Source organism: Equus przewalskii, chromosome 4, assembly GCF_037783145.1.
Source record: "Equus przewalskii isolate Varuska chromosome 4, EquPr2, whole genome shotgun sequence".
NCBI lineage: Eukaryota > Metazoa > Chordata > Mammalia > Perissodactyla > Equidae > Equus > Equus przewalskii.
In genome coordinates this window covers 41,409,205-41,430,134 of record NC_091834.1, presented here as the reverse complement: position 1 = coordinate 41,430,134, position 20,930 = coordinate 41,409,205, and the positions used below count along the sequence as shown (strand labels likewise).

The window sequence follows — 20,930 nt, the reverse complement described above, 5'->3', positions numbered from 1 at the left end:
TTTTTTCAAGTTCTGAGATTTGATGCTATTATTTGTCCCCAATATAAGAAAAGTTTAAATATCATCTAGAGAGAAATGAAGTATGCACCAAGATATAATACAGCACTTTCCAATACCTGAAAGTAAAATCAACTAAGTGAAAAATAAAAAACATTTTCTCAATTAAAAGCAGAGTTTTGTCAAAGCTTAATAAGTAGATCCTGTCTTTCTCTTTTGGTGAACTGTGCATGAAAAAATTGACTGCTCTAGCTGCTGACTGAAGGGAATAATTTTTTAAAAATCAAATATTTAAACCTATGATAGGACAAGACCTACCTACTTTCAGATATTTCTTAGAAAGGAAAATTGTAAAATTTTCCAGAAAGCATTCTGATATTTTGGCATCAAATAACTTTCTCTTAGTAAAGAATAAACAACACAGAAAGAGGAAACATCAATATTGAAGGAAAATTTTAGAGAAAGATTTTAATAGTCATAAGATTGGTACAATGGGAATTTATGCTGTCACTGTAGTCTAGGGCACTATGTGTTGCATATGTGACACAATTATTCAAGCTGGGGACCAAATGACAAATAATGAAGCAAGATAATCCAGGGCATAAACAATACAAAAATAATTGCGTAGAGGGAATGTGAAGGAGTCAATTCCACGAGAATTTGGTGAAGGGCAGGGCACTGGAGTCATGATGCTCAAGACCTGAGTGATGCCACAGTTCCTAATTTTATTACCAATGATAATTTTCACTTCCTTGTTATCTGGAATGCTTTTAATTCTTCCCTTAGTTGGTAAATAGGATCAATGCTATTTTGGTGTTCCTCTAATTTACTGATAAATGACATGAGAGAATGTCTAAGTCATGCTCTTGGAGCCGAAAAAGATAATGAATCCCAGAAACTTCAGAGCTTTGAGATAAATGTTAGAAATTCTACTACACATATGAAGATTTTATACTGAAAAAAATAGAAGGGGACCTTTAACAACAAATTTTTCCAAGTTGGATAGAAGGTCATTGACTTCTCACTTCTCAGTTGATAATGTTCTTTTCTACTCTGGCTCAGCAGTGTGGGAGGTGGGTGAAACTGGGAGAAGATTGTGAAACATTGCACTAGACCTTGGACTTGGTCCAGATGTGTAACTGTGGTACAAATTTGAGCTGATCTGTTATGGGGCTTTTTGTGTTTCTGTAACCTCATGCAGATAAAACTATTTGACATATACAAGTCATCCAAGACTTTGATCCCTTTAAATGATCCTAGGACCCCAAAATACCATCACTCCTGAAATAGAGATCTTGGCACTGGTACCAAAACAAATAAAGCCAACATAGATTCTACTATGGGAGAGTATTAAAAATTTTTGAAAAAGTTGAGAAAAGGTTTCCTGTCTGGCACTGCTCTAGAGGAGAGCAATCTGTTGTATTATCGTTCTCAAGTGATAGATGAACACTAAAAAATTAATTCTAATAATAATTCATTCCACAAATATTAATTGAGTTCTTACTCTAGGCCATCCACAGTATAACATCAAAAATAGTATGCTATCCTTTCTTCATTTATAAAGACTTTGCTACAGAGCAACTATCAGAAGGGCATAGACTCCAAGTTGCCTTTTTATAGGTATTATTGTTATCTATGTTCTCTTATTTGGTCTGTGTATGTCCAATTGCACACTAAATCAAGACTATCTGTTAGGCTTAAGAGTGTGGTCTTCAGCCATGGGGCATTGTTTCTCTGGGTGCAAAGCTAATTGCCTTATATACATGGACAGAATCCAAGATTTTCTTTTGAGTCATCTACCCAATCAACTTAGTGCTGATTGCCACATCTGGGAATGAGAGGTGGCAGTCCTCAGGTTTGGGTTACCCTATCTGACTTTGGGGGATCGAAGGGAGATGATGAGCAGGCAGGACTCCAACCCCTCACCAACTTCAATCAGAACAGTTGCAAAACAGGAGGGCTTTATCCCATTTCTCCTCTCCAGGAATCACCTCTTTGCTTCTTAGAGGTATTCTTCTGCAAGTTGTTAGTCCAGTCCAGGAAAAAGAGAGTTGGCCTTCTGAAAAAACGCTGCTTCCTTGTCCCATGATTCTCATCTCACAAAAGTGAAAAGTGTGGCTAATATCCACAGGCTATTTAAGATACATATGTGGTTGCTTCCTGGGAAATTCCATTGCTACTTCTGCAATATACCTACTATTTCTTCTTTCTATTGCCAAAGCCCCACAAAGCTTCCTTAGTTTCTCAATAACGGCTTTGTGGTGAGGAGACAATGAAAACGTGAACATTCACATGGATACTTAATTTAATGATGTAACAGTTGTTATAAGTGAGGCTTAGGGGTCAGAGAGGCCTGAGCTGAGATCCCATTCTGGGATTCTCTAGCATTGCATGACAGCAGGCAAGTTACCAAACTCCTCTCTGCCTCAACATCCTCCTCTGCAAAAAGTGAATTCTTACAGTGCTTGTTGTAAGTAGGTGGTTGTGCTTTTGGAGGGCTAAATGCCATCATGTGTGTGAAGAACTTAGCACAGAGCCTAGCACCTGGTAAAGTGTTTACAAAATGGAAGCTATTATTGTTTTAATGAGCAGATCCATGTATGTTAAAACGTCTTCCTAAGAAAGTTGATTTTAACTAATTATAACATGAAATTTATATTGCTTTCTCTCGTCATCTTGCTATTCTCTATCTCTGAGGCAGTCCATAGAGAAGCCTGCCTGTTAGTTGTCTAGAGGTCGAGTGGCTTCTTGGCAGGATGTTTTGCACTGATAAACATCAACTTACTATGAGCCATAACTGCAAGGTAGAAAATAGGAAAAAAGAGAATGGAACCACTATAGTGACTGCCTTTCCTGGACAGAGACCTCAGAATATTGACCATTGTAAACCTACCTCTTATGTTACAGTTTGAAAGGATCTTGATAATTAAATTCATTCCCTCATTTTTTACATGGGAAACTGAGGTCCCCGTGTTAGAGAAAGTGCCAGGATTAAATTCCGATCACTATTTCAATATATATTGTATAAAATTTTTATTATGAAAAATTTCAAAAGTCACAAATATAGAAAGACTAGAACAATGAACTTCTATATACTCATCATCCAGCTTGAATAATTATCAACCCATTGCCTCTCTTGAAAAACCAGTTTTGCATCTGAGTCTGGCGTCATTTATAGTCCTTCATAGAGCTGTTCAGAATCAATATCTTACAGAACGTCCCCCAGGCAAAGAAACATAGGAAAAGAAAGAAGACGTACCATGCGAAACAAAGGCAGGCTGTCAATAAATGCCTAAAATGTAGAAAACCTGCTCAAGTTGTTTTTACAACAGTCTGGAAAACACAGACTTGTTCTGAAAGGACACTGTTCCTTTAAATTACTTACTGATCCCACCCAGATCTTGCACCCTGGCCAAACGCCTGACCACTCTTGCTTTAACTTAGTCTAATAAACATGAATAAGAGATTGCAAAAGATCCAAAAGCAAAGGCAATTTTTGTTTTCCACAGAACAATATCAAATAGCCAACCCCATCCCCAACAATGGTCCTTGCTGTGGGCATTTGCTTAACCCGTCTTTAATTCCTGTTTGACTAAATTTATAAGGTAAGACATTAACTGTTTGTTTTAATCACTTGAATCAGCTACAACCATCTAGGAACTGTGGGAGACTAAAAGGTTTGCATACTTACTACATGAAGAAAGCTTATCAAAATTTTTTATCCTCTGCTATTACTTTAAATTAATTGTTAGAAAAATATGAATAATTGTTAAAATGTAGAAACAAAATTTATTTTAAAGTTATCTTAAAATTAATTTTTAATTTACAGTCTACTACATAGCATTGCAAGATGTTAATATCTTTTGGGATTTTTTTTCTTAATTTGGAACAAGTTTTTATAATTCAGTAATAATTACAGAATATTTTATAATTTGGCTAGTTTTGCAATTTGAATAAAGTATTTGATCAGTTCATCTTCATGTAGAAGCAAATGAGATGCAACTACTGTGAGTAAAATTGATAAACTCTGCTAAAAGATAATTTTACTTTTGAAAATCATAAAATATAAGTGCCTTGGATTTATTGATCCTAATATTTACCCAAAATAAATTTTAGGCAAAAAAGACAAAAACATGGCATTTGTTTAAAGATAATAATTGTTTCTGCATTTATAAAATGTAACCTATAATAAACATAGAGGTTTATATTTCTTTCATTTAACTAATGGCATTTTTTCCCCCTTGAAACCTATTTTGCTTGTATGTGATATCTAAATGAGAGAAAGCTGAACATTATTAACAACTGAGGCAAAATAAAACATGGCAAAAGTGATTAGAAATGGGTGGGCTCTTAAGGTGCCAAACTGGGAAAGAAGAAAGAGATTTCACGATGACATTACAACTAAAAAACTGGAGAAAGGTGTGAGGAATGTCCTCTGGCTAATATCAGAAAACAGAAAGGATATGGCAAGACTTTGGTTTGGGAGTGCTAGATAAAGATTTGCCAGAGCAAATAGTGTTAAAATATGAGATATCGTGATTATTACTAACGAATAAGTTGTGTTAGTGAGCATTGTATACACAAGGCTTCAGGTATGAATTCATGATTATATGCCAGGAAAGCTGTATGAGCAAGCGCTTAGTTTTTGGAAAGATAAGTCTTTATTTAAAGCCAGCATTTCAAAAGCCCAAAATGAGGCCTACAAATGAGAAGAAAGTGGTTTTCTTCTCAGGATACTGCGTGGGAATTACCTTCTTTAGGTTTTTGAAGAGTTGTCTTACATAGTTTGTAAAATCTCTCTTATTCTAGATGAAATTCAATCCTCAGTCTCTTATTTCCAGAACTTCTGAGAAGTTCCTTATGGTATGGGCTCAACAAAAGAGAAAAGCCATATGCAATACCAGGGACATGGTGTTAACTCTTTTTCTCCCTCTGAAAATGCAGTAGCAGTTGTGTTTTGCTACATAAGGTTATCCTTATACTAAATCTTCAGAGTTAAACTTGTATATCCTTCTGTATTCTTCTACTTGGTTAGCAAGGTGAGTAATTGGAGAGGGATGTCCTCTGTGTCCTATTTCCTTAGTACAATTCTTGTTCTTTTTTTAATACTCAGCTGTCTTCACATCTTAGCATACATCCCTGGTCTGAAGAGCAGCTGAATTTTGCCCCATGGCACTTGATGCACTTGCCAGTAGAGATGCTTGGCCAGCCATACTGATACAAAGTCAGCTTAATAAACTTGATACTAGATAACGCTATTCAAGGAGCTGACTATGGCATGGAGCCATCCATTCGTCCATTCTCAGCCCAACAGCTTTTCTTCCCATTAGGGTTTCTCCGTCTGGCATGTATGACAGAAGTCAGTTGCGCATCTCATTCCTCAATGCCTTTGCATGTATTTCCACCACTTATTCAGAGCCTGGAAAAATCACACTCCCATGATTTCCTAGTTCCCATTCTCTGAAGGCAAGGTGCCCAAAAAGGAAATCGTGATTCCCTTTCCAGAACTTCTGAAGTCAATATAGTTTAAGTAGGCAAGCATTTTCAAACTGTGTAGAACATTGATACAAAATAAGCTTTCTTATTCCTTCTTGGGTATCCTGAGCTAGCCACACATGAGTTTTCTCTTGCCAGGGAAGCCTGCGGGTTTCAAAGTCATTTGTTGTATAGCTGGCCATATTAAGTGATGAAGATGGCTAAAGATTTTATTACAGGATTAGATTTTTTATTGTTAATCTGACCAGAAAAATAGTTTCAAAAGGTGTACTTCTTGTTTTCAAGTCCTGTTTCTTTCCATTAGTTCTTCTAGCTAGCACTGGAAGAACAATCTTGCTTAGCAAATCTATTATGTTTGTTCTCACATTCCTTTGATTCATTGGATGTGCAACTGTAGTCCAGCTTGGAACTGTGGTGGAGATAAATTTTCCAAAATAAAAGTAGAAAAGAGGAATGGGGTTCTATGGAAACAGAAGGGCAATTTAATTTTTGACTTGACCTCTGAACTCACTGAAGTTGTGCATGTAATGGTAAGACAAATGGTGGTGGTTCTCTACAACTCTGTACAAATCTTGGGATAGTCAGAAATTAGTTATAATGAAAATAAATGAAACAGCCATGTAGCAATCTGAATTCACCCTGAAGAATGGGGAGATGTCAAAGCAGAGCCTGTGTTTGAACCATAGTCACCATGTAGAGTGGGCTTGAATGTTTCTAAGTGGGTCTCCTGACTCCCTGCTCCCCATAATAAAATGGGAAATTTAGACTACTTGGATATAATTCTTTGGATATATGGAAATAGTCACTAAAATATTTGGTTGTGATGTCATGATTTATTTGGATTAGAAACTTTTAAAATCACAATGTGGATATTTTTCTATAAATATGAATGAAAACTTTCTTCAGTTGCATGCCAGTTTTCAATTCTGCTGGCTTGAAATTAAAAATAGAAAATACTATATTTTATTAGATTATTTATAACTGATTTTTCTATTAAAGGTGCTACACACAGATGATTTTTCACCATCTACCATAATGTGGAACAGACATTTTGTCTTTTATCTCCTGCTTTTGCCAGCTTTTATGAATCAAACACTATATGGACAAAGAAAGAAAGGATCAAAGTCCAATTTACTTACAAGGAAAAATGATCTCCAGGGTAAAAAAATGTTTTATTTTTAATGATATTTTGTTTTAATGATAAGGTTTAGCCTTTAAAAAACTAATATGATTTTTTCCAAATAGTATTTGATATAAATAACAAACCAAATATGTGTATATATGTGACATTCTATTGTAGCATAATTATATTATGATAACAGTACTTATAGAGCATACTTATAAAAACATCAGCGTTTTCAGAGCACTTGTACATTTATTATCTCATTTGAAGCTCACAATAGCTTTGTAAAATAGGTATGACAGAGATGGCCACTTTCATAGGTAAAGAAATTGAGGCCCAGAGAGGTCAAGTGGAACACTCAAGGCCGTAGGCAAATCTACCAGTAAGATGTAGAGCTAAGACTCGAACTTAAGTTCTCTCCTTTCAAGTTTCTTTCTCCCTTATCATTGCTACAATGTGAAGCATACAGTCATTTTCTCTCTTGATTTCATAAAAGTTGAAAAAAAAAAAACCAAAACAAGACGGGCCCTCACCAATATGACACACAACCTGAGAATTAGGCAGAGTATTGTTTACTTCTAGACAACTTTGCCCAATGTTTGTTGAACTTTTAAACTATGATGCACTCTCTTTTCCTCCCACTTTAAGCACGTTGTACTTTGGGAAGATGCTCAGAATATACGGTATTTTGTTTATTTGTTTCCTTTTGATTTGCATGATTTTACAAGAGGAAAAGAATTTATGGACTTGGAAAGAGCTTGAGTTCTTTACAACTTAAGTACTTTCTCCAAGATGCCCCTCTTTTTCACCTCCCTCTCCTCTCAAAAACAAACAAGACACAAACACACCACCCTTGGGCTTCCCGTATGCAAAGCTGTTTCACAAGAAGGGACAAGTACTTTGCCTAACCTGTTTGTTCTGTTTCAGACTCCACTTGCTTCATAGATGTTGTCTTCATCGTGGACAGCTCTGAAAGTTCCAAAATAGTTCTCTTTGATAAACAGAAAGATTTTGTGGATAGCTTGAGTGACAAGGTTTTCCAACTGACCCCGGTTCGCTCCTTGAAATATGACATCAAACTGGCAGCCCTTCAGTTTAGCAGCTCTGTCCAAATAGATTCACCTTTTTCTTCTTGGAAGGATCTACAGACTTTTAAGCAGAGGGTCAAGTCTATGAATTTAATTGGGCAAGGTACTTTCTCTTATTATGCCATCTCCAATGCCACTAGGCTACTTCAGAGAGAAGGACGTAAAGATGGCGTGAAAGTGGCTTTGCTGATGACTGATGGCATCGACCATCCAAAGAATCCAGATGTTCAAAGTATTTCTGAAGATGCCAGAACTGCAGGAATATTGTTTATCACCATTGGACTTTCTACTGTAGTCAATGAAGCCAAACTTCATTTGATATCTGGGGATTCATCCAGTGAACCCATTCCACTGTTGAATGATCCAACCCTTGCAGATAAAATTCGAGATCGCCTGGTAGGTAATTAACGGGTTGGTTTTATATATGTATTTCTCATCATAATATTGATATATTGGTTACAAATTCTGTAAAGATAGATACTAGGTCAAAAAGATGAAAGAATAAAATACACCTTGGAAACGGAAAGAGGAATCTTTCTGAAATCTCTCTCCACTTCCTTGATAGTTTATACCACATAAACTGGGGAAGTACCGGGCTCATTCTCTAGGAATTGCATTCCTAGCTTTATTACTAGCCAAAGCTGAAGATTTTGGAAAGAGTTGTTTTCAATCACGTGCCTCAGACTCCTGTTTATACATCCTGGGATCATTGAACATTGTGACTTATATTCAATTTGTGGTCAACTTGTGGTCTCCTCTATTTGTACTAAGTTGGTCTGTTCCCATTCCACATGTGCAGAAATATTTTTTGACTCTTTGTATCACCTACTGCCATATTATGCTCAAGCGAAAGTCATAGACTTTCATTATTTTATTATCTCTTTGTTTCTCGAGTGTTAACAAGGCCACTCAATTTAAAATCACCTGCAGCCTGCAGTCACCCAACAGTTTCTCCCATCAGATCTGTGAGTTCCACTTGATTGGTCTGATTAACTGTGTCAATGCTTTTCTTTATTGGTTCTTAGCTGTGTGTGATAGCCTTTCCCTACTGTTTGGGAAAATACAAGACAAAGCGATCAATATGAAATCCCTCTTTATAACGTTTTTTTCTCAAGGAAGAAGCTCCTGGAGATGAGGTGGCTGATTTGTTAAGTGTTAAAAATTGATTTTCTTAAAATTATTGATTTTTAAAAATTTCTTGAGAAGAGGGTAAGGCGATTGTGTCCTTTAGGTACTGAGCATTTCATATGGCTGTTTTCTATAGGTCAAAAAAACCCTCAGGCCCCATTTCAGAGATTGTTTTTTTCTTTTGTCCCTTCCCCTAATCCTTTTTCTCAATGTTACTCTTATTTTTTAATTTTTAGTTATTGTTACTGTGAGTTGCTGAGTTTTTAAAATCTAAATAATACTTATAATTTCTTGAGTGTTCTCTGTGTGTTAGTGATTGCTCTGAGCACTTTACACATTTTACTCAATGTTTACAACAATCTTATGATGTAACTACTTTCATTATCCTCATTTTATAGTTGAAAATTTAGGCCAAGCAAAGACTCTGGAGTCTGCATGAGTGCTTAACCCTGTGAAGTCATTGAGAGGGGCAATAGTAATTATTTTTTAAGGTTTTCTTAATCAGAACTGCCTTGAAACAGTTAAGCTACGTTTCTCCTCCAAAGTTACTATTGTTTCTAGACTTTTTTCTTTGGGCGTTGGGCGTCGATGCTGAGAGTTCTACCTAGACAGATGGCCTCAGCACCCCCAGGGTGATTGGGGTGAGTGTTAACTCTGTGCATCTCTTTTGCACGAAAGGGAAATGTACTGGGACACCTGGCTATCTTCCTAGGCCTGTATGTGCCATAATTTAAGGAGTCGTCACCAGTGAACTTAAAACAGAAGCTTCCAGCATGTGCAGGAGAGAACCCTGGAGTTGTAATAATGAGTTGCCTGTTGCTGCCTGTAGACAATGCAGGACAGGCAGCTCCTTGTTTGGCCAGATGTGTAGACTCAGGAGGTTCATACTCCCTCCAGACACACCCTCGCCAAGAGCTGGGGCCCAACTAGGAACACAGGCTCTTGGCAGTAGACTCGAAGCAAAACTGTTTCTGGGGAAACCAATAAATGACAAAGCATCCTAACGACTCTGCTCTTCCTTAGCATCCTGTGATCGCAGCTTGTTTGTTCAGATGGAAGCTCTGTGAACAAGCCACTTCTTAGAAGGAGATACTATTTTCCAAACACTTCCAGAATCCAAAGGGCTGATTAGGCTCTTCAAAGAAAGAGATACCAAATTTCAATGTTTCAAATTGTTGCCATCCAGAAGGAAGACCTTGACTCTTGATCAGACCATTGGAAAAATTTCTCATTTAATCTATTTCTGTTGCATCTTCAATTGAATTTTTTAAGTTTTTATTTTGAAATAATTATGTAGTTGACTTTTAAATATGTTAGTTAGGGATAATTTAAATACAAAACTGCCTCTACTTAAAGTGCACAATTCCATGAGTTGATAGATGTATACACTTATGAAACCATCAACACAAGTAGGATACGGAACATCTCCATTACCCCTAAAACTTCCCTCATGCCTCTTTGTAATACGTCCTTCCCTTGCCCCTAAGCTACTACTGATCTCCCTTGTCACTCTAGATTAGTGTACACTTTCTAGAATTTTACATAAATAAACTCATACGGTGTGCGCTGTTTGTGTACCAGCCTTCTTATTCTTAGCATAATGATTTTGAAATTCATCTGGGTTTTTTTTTAATACCAACAGTTTATTCCTTTTTATTGCAGAGAAGACTTTAGTTGAATTTACGGAAATGAGTGTTCACAATGAATAGCTTTTGCAGGAGCCAAGACAAATCAAGGAATCACTGCACGTTCCTTGACACCTCTAGTAGAATGTATCATGTAAGAACCCCATGGAAACATTTCAGTTCCGAATTACCCAAGAGAGACCTGACGATTCCAAATTCAAGAAAATATTTTTATTGCTATTTTATTATGATTTACGTAACAGTATTGAAACCTAAGAAACAAATTCAACCCAATCTCCTGGATATGTTACTTCGTCCTTTAGAAGAGCAAGGGAGAGTATGTGGAGATTAAAAAAAATTCTTTATCACTTTTAATGTTAAATAGTAAAAAAGCCTTTATAGGAATAAATGCTGTGACAAACGTCTCTTTCTCTGAAGATTACTAAGGAAGATATCAATTTATTGTATCCCCTCCCTCACATAACAAGAAGGGATCAACTTGATAATTTTTATATCATCTTTAGAATCTTATGCATGATTAATTTAATTATGGTCTACTTTTCAGGTTTTCAAGGCTTCTGTTTAGAGCCTTATTTCTGTTCTCTGTTTAAGATTTTGTAGTGTCTATCTTGCTACTATAATAAGCTGCAAACATTTTTGTCATAGAGTTTGTAATCTTTGCCTACTAAATTCTTTTGTTTTTTTTAGGAAGACTAGCCCTGAGCTAACTTCTGCCAATCCTCCTCTTTTTGCTGAGGAAGACTGGCCCTGAACTAACATCCATGCCCATCTTCCTCTACTTTTATACGTGGGATGCCTACCACAGCATGGCATTTGCCAAGTGGTGCTATGTCCACACTTGGGATGCGAACTGCGAACCCCAGGCCACCAAGAAACAAACGTGCGCACTTAACTGCTGCGCCACCAGGCTGGCCCCGCCTACTAAACTCTTTATTTTCATCCCATTTGCCATCATGCTAATAACGTTGGCACCTTCCTCACATTTCCTCTGTGCCCTTACATAGCATTGACCTCACAGTCATTCACAAAAATGTCAATTCCAGGCTTGCCTTCTCCTTTCACGTATATGCCATCATAAAAGTCTGACTCCATTAATAAAATGCACCTTCTTTTGCTCTAGTGAGGGCCTTTCTCTGCTTATTCTTTCCATTTAAACTTTAGTATCCACCTAGACCTTAACGGAACCACCCTTCCCTCTGACTTTGACCATGTTCTCCACACAGTTTGCCTGTCTGCCTAACTAAAAGCCCTCACCACTTCCCAAGGCCTCTAGCTCTGTCCTCGTGGGCCCTTCTGTCATTTTAAATATCCCTCCTCACTGCTTCCTTTGTCTTATTGCCCACACTAGCCTTTATGACTGTTTTCCTCATAAACTTTGACATATAGAACAGCATTCCATCAATGAGTTGGTCCTTTGCATTCTTCTCTTAAAAATTATCCAGAAAACCCACCTATTCCAAGAAACCATCTTGTCACTCCCTCGCCCTGCCCCCTCATTCTAGAATCTCCTTCCCACACTGCTTGCTGTGTGCTGTCTATTTTCTGTCACTGGGGCTTATAAGTGCCCTTAGGGATGGAGCTTTGTTCTTTGTTTGAAATAGTCTTATCTATTGTGCAGTTTTGGGTTCATTTTTGTTTCCATAGAAATATAAATTCCAGCAAACGCAAAGTCAAATGAGTTCCAAAAATAATTAGTTAGTTGTGTTGTTATGGTTTTAAGCCTGGCGGCACATATTTTTAAAAAGTAATATGGCAAAGCAGAAATTGAATTTTCAAAGGAAGAGCTAAAAAGGTGTAAAATTATACATCAGGCACAGTAGCAGCTAAATTCATGAGTTTAAAATTGATAAGGATATTGCTTATTATAAAAAGGTTGTAAAGTGACAAACCTGTGAATTTTTCTTTCAGTAGTTGTTTTCAAATATTGCAATTTGACTTGAATTACTAGGTGTTTTACTGTCTCTCTTGAACTCCTTTCAAATTCCGTTTCCCTCTCTTGCTCCCAGAGGAAACCAAGCTTCTGATGTGTGTTTTAAATATTTTCATAATTTGGATCACATTCTATGTATTCATCTGCAACTTGCTTTGTCACTCAACATTTTTGGAAAATTATCTACATTGAAATATGTAGATCCAATGCATTGATTTTAATTGCTGAATAATATTTCATTTATTGATGGATATTTTATTATTTCAAATTTTTCATTATTAAAAACAATGAATGTTGAAATATACAAGTACAAGAATTTCTCCAGGATATGTCTCTAAGCTACGTCTGGAAGGGATGTCAGTATAATAAGTGGAAACAAGGACTGTCTTGAACAGTCTAGAGATAAAGCATGTACATCTTCAGCTTTCCAGGCATAGCCAAATGTCCTGGAGAGGGGTAATGCCATTTTACTGAGACTGTCAGTGTATCTCTGCATGACCTACTAGTTCTTAAAGATACAAGTATCTCATCTGCTTTCAGCCTGGATTTACACTGGCTGGTAATTTAGAATCATTGGGGTGGGAGGGCATAGGGAGGGAGGGGGCAGAGAGGGCCATAGGGGAGACTTTGAATTTTGCAGTTAGGGTCTGTGGCCAGTTTTACAGCTCCTGAGACCATGTGGTCCAACTTTCCCCTTTTATATATGTGGAAAATGACCTGGAAGGATGATATGACTTGCCCAAGGCCGTGTGTCTGGTTAATGGTGGAAATAATATGAAAATCCTAGATGACACTTAATTCCCAATCTAATTTTTTCCCTATTAAATCACCAAGGCCACTTAAAGCATTTTGCTATATCTTCCCTCTATATTATTAGTTTGTATGGAAAAAAAGATAAAGTAAAAACAAAGCTAAAGGGATGCGGAGTCTCCGTAAAGTTACGACTCTGACTTATCTTTAACTTCCTCATTACATCCTTCAGTTTTAATATCTTGCAACAATTATTCTACTGCTTTTTACTTCCATTTCTATTTTGTCATGTGTAAATCCTTCAGATTCAATCATGAGGCATTCATTTGACACATAATTTCTACCTTAAGGAAGCAATAATTCTATCTGTAAACAGAGGTTAACTTCTTTCCAGCCTCTGACTTCAGACATCGCCTTCAGTGCACTTGTCAGGTAATACCCCATTGACCTGAAGTAGTACAGGAGGCCTAGATGTTGAACAAAAACCAGATTGTGAACTTCTCTAAAATTATACATTTAAAGTAGTTTTGAAAAATATCCTGGCTAATTCACTTCTGTGTGGTTAAATATGAAGCAGCACTGAACTTGGTAGGTGGCTCAGCCCAAGTGTGTGACCTTAAGCAAGTCACTGACTGCACTGCAGGCCCACGGTTCCTAATGGCAAAATGAGAAGATGGATTCGAGTGACTTCTAAGGCTTATTAATATCTCATGAAGTTATCAATCTAAAATTAATGTTTTAATGCCAAAAAATAAATAAGGAATGGAAAAATAAAAGAAGAGAAAATACACAATTATGTATTCTGCCTGTCTTTGTAAATGAAAGTGAGAAATTTTTCATTAGGGCTGATTAAAGCTTGTAGCCAAATTATGGAGATTATAGAGCTGATAAAGGAAACAAAAGATAAAATGTAGTATGCAATAAGATAAAGTTCCTAGGAAACAGAATCGTTTTTAATGTTAGTGCCCTTTACCTCTTTTATTATTATATAGCTCAAAGTGTTCCTCGGGTGTTTGGCTGGTAGGCTTTATTGCTTTTACAAGGTTAAAAGGCTGAATTGCTATTCTTCTTGGAAATTATATGTCCCTTAGGGAATAATTAAGACTAATAAGAAGCTGGAAGCAGAACCGTGAATCTAATTAACGTTTCATTCTTTTTTCCCTCCTAGGATATTTTATTTGAAGAGAAGGTAAGTGTCACAGCTTTGATTACTATGAATTACTCTGAAAGCTCACATTATCAAATCAGCATTATAATTCACATTAGAAGGTGTGACTAAAAAATTTGCTTAATTATTTTAAAAAGGAGCCACTCTATTTTGAGACAGTCATCTGATTTTTTTATGTCACCACGTCCACTGCAGGTTAGAAAAATCAGAAAAACTGGAAAATATTTAATGTGATTTTAGAGAATGATTTTAGAAATTAATAACCAAACGGCATAGTTTTTACTTACTTTGACATGACTTCTTTTATTCTAAGCATGTCACTGATACCAGCTACTCGCAGGGGTCCTCCACTTTGGAAGGTGTACCGTGTTGGCTAGGGATAGGCAGTGTTTCTGGCTAAGCGACAGAGCTCAGAGCTGCCCTCTGCTGCTTGCTGATTGACTTTAAGCTCATTCTCCTTCCTGATGGTGGCAACCAGACCAAGTGGCAAGGGAAGCTGGCTGATATCAGCTGGATAGTACTTAGCACAACAAACGACCATCAGCTTGCTAAGGACTTGTACCGGCTGTGAGGTTTTTAACACAAAGAGTTTGGAACATCTGAACTTTGTTTGATAAACTGCTTATTTAATGTCAGGAAATTTACAAGTAGTATTGCATAAAATAGTAGGAGCCAACCAAACCTTGTAGAGCACCACGTTCCATTGAATTATACACGGTCAGATACACCATTAGTTCATGTGCAACTAGACAGGTAAAACCCTGCCAATTAAACTAAGATACAGTACCTAATTATCAATTGCAGTTTTTCATTTTATACTTATCGTAAGAGTCCTTTTGGATTTATTTAGCTGTAGATTTTTAAATCCTGTATCACTTTTGTGCATACATATAAAGGAAAGTGTAAGCAAACTAAATTGCTTGTTTCTAAAACTCCCTCGCAGTCAGAGTCTATGTCTTCTGAATCACGTTTTGTCTTAATCATCGATGCCCTTGTTTTTCCACACAATCCTGGCTTCTGTGCCGTCAAAAGCATTGGTGATGCAGCATTTTTTGAGAGTGCTCCAGTGGCATCTCTGGAGTTTTCCTCCATTTCATTCTGTTAGTTTTGAAGTGTATATGCAGAAAATAACTTCATCATGATCAGGCCTGATTTGTATAACACTCATTCTGATTTCAGAGACATTAAAATAAGGAAAAATGTGCGTCTTAGAATTGATAAAATATGGTGAAAGTCAAAGAGTTTCCTTTGTTGAATAAAGGAGTATTTGAATTTGTATATTGTTAAGCTTTGTTGTGTTATATAAAAGAGAAACAGCAGAAGTTCCAAAAGTCCACCGAAAATATTTATTTTTCCCCTTTGAACTGGAAACTATATGTTATATATATATATTTTTTAATGGGAGGTCTATTTTGTTTAACCATGGCAATATTTAACAATACTGTGTTATCTGGCTCTTACTAGATCTGCGTTTTCCTAGAAGAATTTAATAGGGAGAGCAAAATCTCCATAAATTTGCAAGGTAACATTTCTTCAAGGGAGTGTTCCATTTAGTTATGTACTGAATAAGATTTGAAATGCTGTATTTTGCTATGTGTTAAAATTTTTTTTCATTATTGATTCAGTGTGAACACAAGATTTGTGACTGTCAGAAGGGGGATCCGGGTGACCCAGGGCCTCCTGTGAGTATATTTCTACTTGAACTTAGGGTCAAGTCAGGATGTCCTAGCGATGATAGCTCTATTCACACTTGAAGACTTCGGGGCAATTTTGTGCTGTTGAAAAACCGTTGTGTGCAAATAATAGCAAAACTGGACATGCTGATTCTTTCTTTTATTCCTAAAGGGATACATTCTGTCCTTAGAAATAAGCCTGGGATTTTACTGACCTGAACTGAGGGCAGATTTGGTTTAAAATGATGAAGTTGTTCCCACAAAAGATATTTCAGGATCACTTCTAATGTGACAATTGGGGCCAGAATTTCTCAATACTTAAGTGAAAATACAGAAAAAGAGATCATACAAATCCTCAGAGCTTTAGGTAAAACTTTATCCTACTCCACTTAGAAACAAGTGACACAGACCTCTCTGGAAGGTAATTTTATCTTCACATGTATCCAAGAGCAGCACCAGATGGCCTGTGGGGTCGGGGTGGGGGGTGGGGTGAGGAGGTGGAGGGGGTGCTGGGGGGTGGGAAGCTGATCAGAAAGTTTTGGGGATTAGAGTGAATTAAGTGAAATGGCAACATAGGATTTACTATGATGATTCGATACTTGATAAAATAATCCAAAAAGGAGTGCTTCCTTTATATTCTGGCCTATTATCTGGTAGGTGCCATGTTGTATTGAGAAGGCGTTTGAAGCGACATCATGATGACTGGAGACGCTGAACATTTCTCTGAAACCTATCACCAGAAAGCATCCGTACTGCTCATTCAGTATTCCACTTACTTATGTGATTCCAAAGCTTAGAGTTCAAAAACAAGTGGAGATACTTCACAAAAATGCCTGGATAAATGTTTTGAACTTATGCTTGTATGAAGGGGCAAAAAAGGGAATGTGTACAGTGAATTTCTTAGACTGTGACACGTTTAACTTCAGACTTGAATTCAAAGCCTATAGTTTTCCAAACCATTCTACCAATCAAATCATTAGAAAGTGGGAGTGTTTGCTTGTCTTTTTTTCTTTAGATACAAAGTTAGATGTATTACATGATAATGTGGCAGTCAGTAGAAGCTGATTTTGGCCAAAACAAAGGTTTAAACTTTCCTTCCTTTAAAGTCTTAGTTTATACTTAATACACCAAGAGATTTCCAGGGGAAGGTTTATTTGGGATATTCAATTATATTTTAGAATGAACAGTAAGAAAATTGATAATTGCTGAGCTCATCTGACAATTTCAGTAACTCAGTATTGTTAGAGGAAATTACTGTACCATGTTTAATAGAGATACCCTGGAACTATGTTATTTAATACTTATTGAGTGCCCCCAAAACCCTTTCTCAGAAAAGTGAGCTTGTTGGCAGTTTGAGAATAGGAAAACAAAGCACTTTTCTGGAATAGAATTGGAGAACTCTCTTCCGTCTTTTGAGATTATCCCTTGAACAGAGAGAGAAAGAGACATTATCCTCTTTTGAGCAAATCTAAAGACTCTGTCTGTTCAAGACTGCAGCCTTCCTGGTGTGTAGTAAAGGAGAGAACATAATTGAATCTGTGCTTGGTAGGTAAAGTGCTTTTTTTTTTTTTTATACAATCTTCCCTCATTTTATGGGATGAAGCTAATCAGGAATTATTGTAAGGTGTAGGAAACTAATAGAATTCTTCCTCAATATAATCTTTTTTCCCTTTGCCTTCAGGGTACGCATGGAAACCCAGGTATCAAAGGTGAGCGAGGACCAAAAGGAAACCCGGTAAATGAATGAACAGCTTTCCTTTAAATCAATGTATCTCCTTCTAGATTTATTTAAAGAACAAAAATTGAGAAAACAAAGAGCATTGTAATATATGTCAATGCCAAATATCTGATGATTTCTGTGCAGAATACAGACTGTTCACTGCCTACAGTATCTGTCTGGTATGTGTTAGCTTGTGTTTACAAATTCTGAGAAACATATGACCATTTTAGTCTATAAGTGTAGGAAACCTAGGGACAGTGAATAAATAGAAATGTGTACTTAAATAAGGGTAACCCGAAACAATGAATTCAATGTTCCATAAATTACTGATACATATTCCATATCAGAATGACATTGGTACTAGTGTTTTTTATGGATAATTGACCTAAGATAATAATAGAAAAAACACCAGATGGTCTCTTACTGCCAAACCATCTTTAGGCATTTCCCCACTTCTTTTGTGTACCCATCAAAAAGAATCCTAGATTAAGTTTTTAAAAAATTACCTATTTAGATCATTGTTGGGATGATGGTGTTTCAATTTCAAGAGCAACTGTGGTAATCATGAGAGAGATGAGCGTATACAACTATGTGAAAATTTCAGGCAAAATTCTGTATAATGAAAAACAATACTTTAAATGAAGAGGAACACATATAGGGAAGTGTTTGCATCAAACACAATGGACATTGGCTTAATTTCTAGAGTACCTAAGGACTTTATAAAACAGATGGGAGAATATCAAGTTTCTAATCATTGAAAGGTGAAAGGACACAAATGATTTTCAAGAGAGGAAATAAAACTAGTATAAAGAAATAGAAAAACATTTAATTTCACTAGTTAACGAAAGAAATTTAAATAGACACAATGAGATACCATTTAATTCTAATTATTCACATTTTAGAAACTTTGGAGTCCAGGATTGTTGGTTGGTTTTTTGAGGGGTGGAGGAGCAATTTTTTAGTTCATATGCTTTGGATTTTTCTGCGTTTCAAATTTTAAAAAACATTTTTTTTCTTATAGCAGTTAACATAGCAATATTAAAATAACAACTAGTCATAGCAATGTGATGGTGAAACTACTTTGATCTTCACTTTGAAGGTAACCTGGCACAAACATTTTGGAATGCAATTAGGCACTACATAAGAAGCATTCAGATATTCAAAATTTTAACCCAGGGCTAGCCTGGTGGTGCAGTGGTTAAGTTCATGTGCTCCACTTTGGCAGCCTGTGGGTCACCGGTTCGGATCCTGGGCGCGGACCTATGCACCACTTATCAAGACATGCTGTGTGTGGGGCTGGCCTGGTGGGGCAGTGGTTAAGTGTGCATGTTCCACTTTGGTGGCCCAGGGTTCACCGGTTCGGATCCCAGGTGTGGATATGGCACCACTTGGCAAGCCGTGCTGTGGTAGGCATCCCACATATAAAGTAGAGGAAGATGGGCATGGATGTTAGCTCAGGGCCAGTCTTCATCAGCAAAAAGAGGAGGATTGGCAGCAGATGTTAGCTCAGGGCTAATCTTCCTTAAAAAAAAAAAGAATTTAACCCAATAACCCCATTTCTGAGAATATGTTTAGGGAGGTAATAAAAAACATGTTAGATGCGTGAAAGTATTTTTCCCAATTACTTGCTTGTCCAATAAAGGGAATGTAAAGTATCCTTGGGTGACTTTATAATTCGTATGCGTACACACATACCCCCCACACTCAATCACCTCATATGGGTCTGAATTGATGCCATCATGTCTTCTTTTTGTTTTGTTAAATACCTGTTGTAAACCTACATTCACATTTCATTTATTTGGCTTGTAATTTTGCGCCACATAATATATTTTCCTAAGTGTTGCTGAAATCAAGCAATCACTCTTAACGACATTTTGGAAAACATTCCAAAGCCCCTTGGAGAAAAGCCAGAGTGGCTGGCTCTGAGTGAGTACAATGCTGTATTTGAGAACAATGGCTGTGTTATTAAACTGGGATGCAAGACTCAGCCTAAACTGTGAAAATGTAGCTGGATTCTGCACCCTATACATCTGGCTTCACTCCAAAGGGCAAAGGCTATCTGAGCTGCTATTTTCTTCCCTAGATTGCGTGGTGCAAATGTCAATGGTAAAAGCTAAAGATTTTTTCCCCATTGGGTTAACCTATCAATCTGGGAATTCTGAAAAATGCCTTTTATTGAGCAATCAGTCACTCTGCAGGGCTGTGGAATTTTGACTAAGTTTTTTGTTTGTCGCAGGGCGATGCCCAAAAAGGAGAACCTGGAGAAAGAGGCCCGGGGGTATGTACACAACTGGACTGCCTTCCTAAGAAAGTAATCCCAGGATGCTAAGATCCTGTAATTGATCATTTTGACCCGGGTAGTGCAAGTGCAAAAATGATTTATGTCTACGTGTGCTCTCGATGGCTCACTTGAGCAACCAGACAGATATGATCTTAGAAGTGCAAATGTGAGGAGAAAATGGTCTGCTCAACAGGAGTGATGATAGGACCAGGGTGGTCAACCACATGACATTCCCTGATACTTAATTTGAGATTTGTGAAAGCCTCAAATAAGAAAAGTATTTTGCTTTCTGTCTTAGCTCTTTTTTTTTGGATAAAGAATAAGTTAAAATTCTGGGAGCATAAGAATTACCTAATCTAAACCATGCTTTTGTTAATCCAATTCTACAGACAAAAAAAGATCATTCTAGTTGATTTATTATCCCTAAAATTAGAAGATATCAGAGATTGTCTGAGAGATAATCACAGCAAATTTCTTCTTCCGCATTTTTTTTCTGGGGGAATTGCAGTAGTGGAGCAAATAGGAGAGAAGTGGACAGTGAATAAAAAGGAGGTCATGCTACATACAAATTCTCCTCTTGGCTGCCCCCTTGGGTGAAAGCCCAGGACTCAGACTCAGAGGTCTTAAAAACTGTTCTCTTGGTGTTTTTTTTATCAACTTCATGAAAAACTTTGATAGAAAGTTTGATAATTTCAATGGTAGTTCATTTAGAAATTTGTGTTATTTATTCAGGAAACATTTCTTAGGTATCTTCCACACATAAAGCGTATTATCATGTGAAAATAAAATTAGGACAAAGCACTTACATTTTTGAAAAGTTTATTATCTCACAGGAGAGATAAGATATTTAAAATGGCTTACAGCATGAAGCAGAATGTCAAACCATTGTAAAAATCGCATACACAAAGTATTATGGGCCTTCAGAGGCGA

The 20,930-nt window shown here is 36.8% G+C and overlaps 1 protein-coding gene across 7 annotated transcripts in view; it reads left to right on the top strand.

Annotated features, from left to right (window-relative positions):
• Nucleotides 1-3,439: 3,439 nt before the first annotated feature.
• Nucleotides 3,440-20,930, top strand: part of COL28A1 (collagen type XXVIII alpha 1 chain) — a 179,590-nt gene continuing 162,099 nt past the window's right edge. For 2 of the 7 annotated variants that reach the window (XM_070615699.1, XM_070615698.1), the window contains exons 1-7: nt 3,440-3,602; nt 6,493-6,652; nt 7,544-8,100; nt 14,327-14,347; nt 15,952-16,008; nt 17,681-17,734; nt 19,956-19,997. In XM_070615699.1, the coding sequence (XP_070471800.1) occupies nt 6,529-6,652; nt 7,544-8,100; nt 14,327-14,347; nt 15,952-16,008; nt 17,681-17,734; nt 19,956-19,997 (855 nt within the window). In that variant the 5' untranslated portion in view covers nt 3,440-3,602; nt 6,493-6,528. The remainder of the gene's footprint in view (nt 3,603-6,492; nt 6,653-7,543; nt 8,101-14,326; nt 14,348-15,951; nt 16,009-17,680; nt 17,735-19,955; nt 19,998-20,930) is intronic. The other 5 variants (XM_070615702.1, XM_070615704.1, XM_070615705.1 and 2 more) reach the window with 5 other exon arrangements.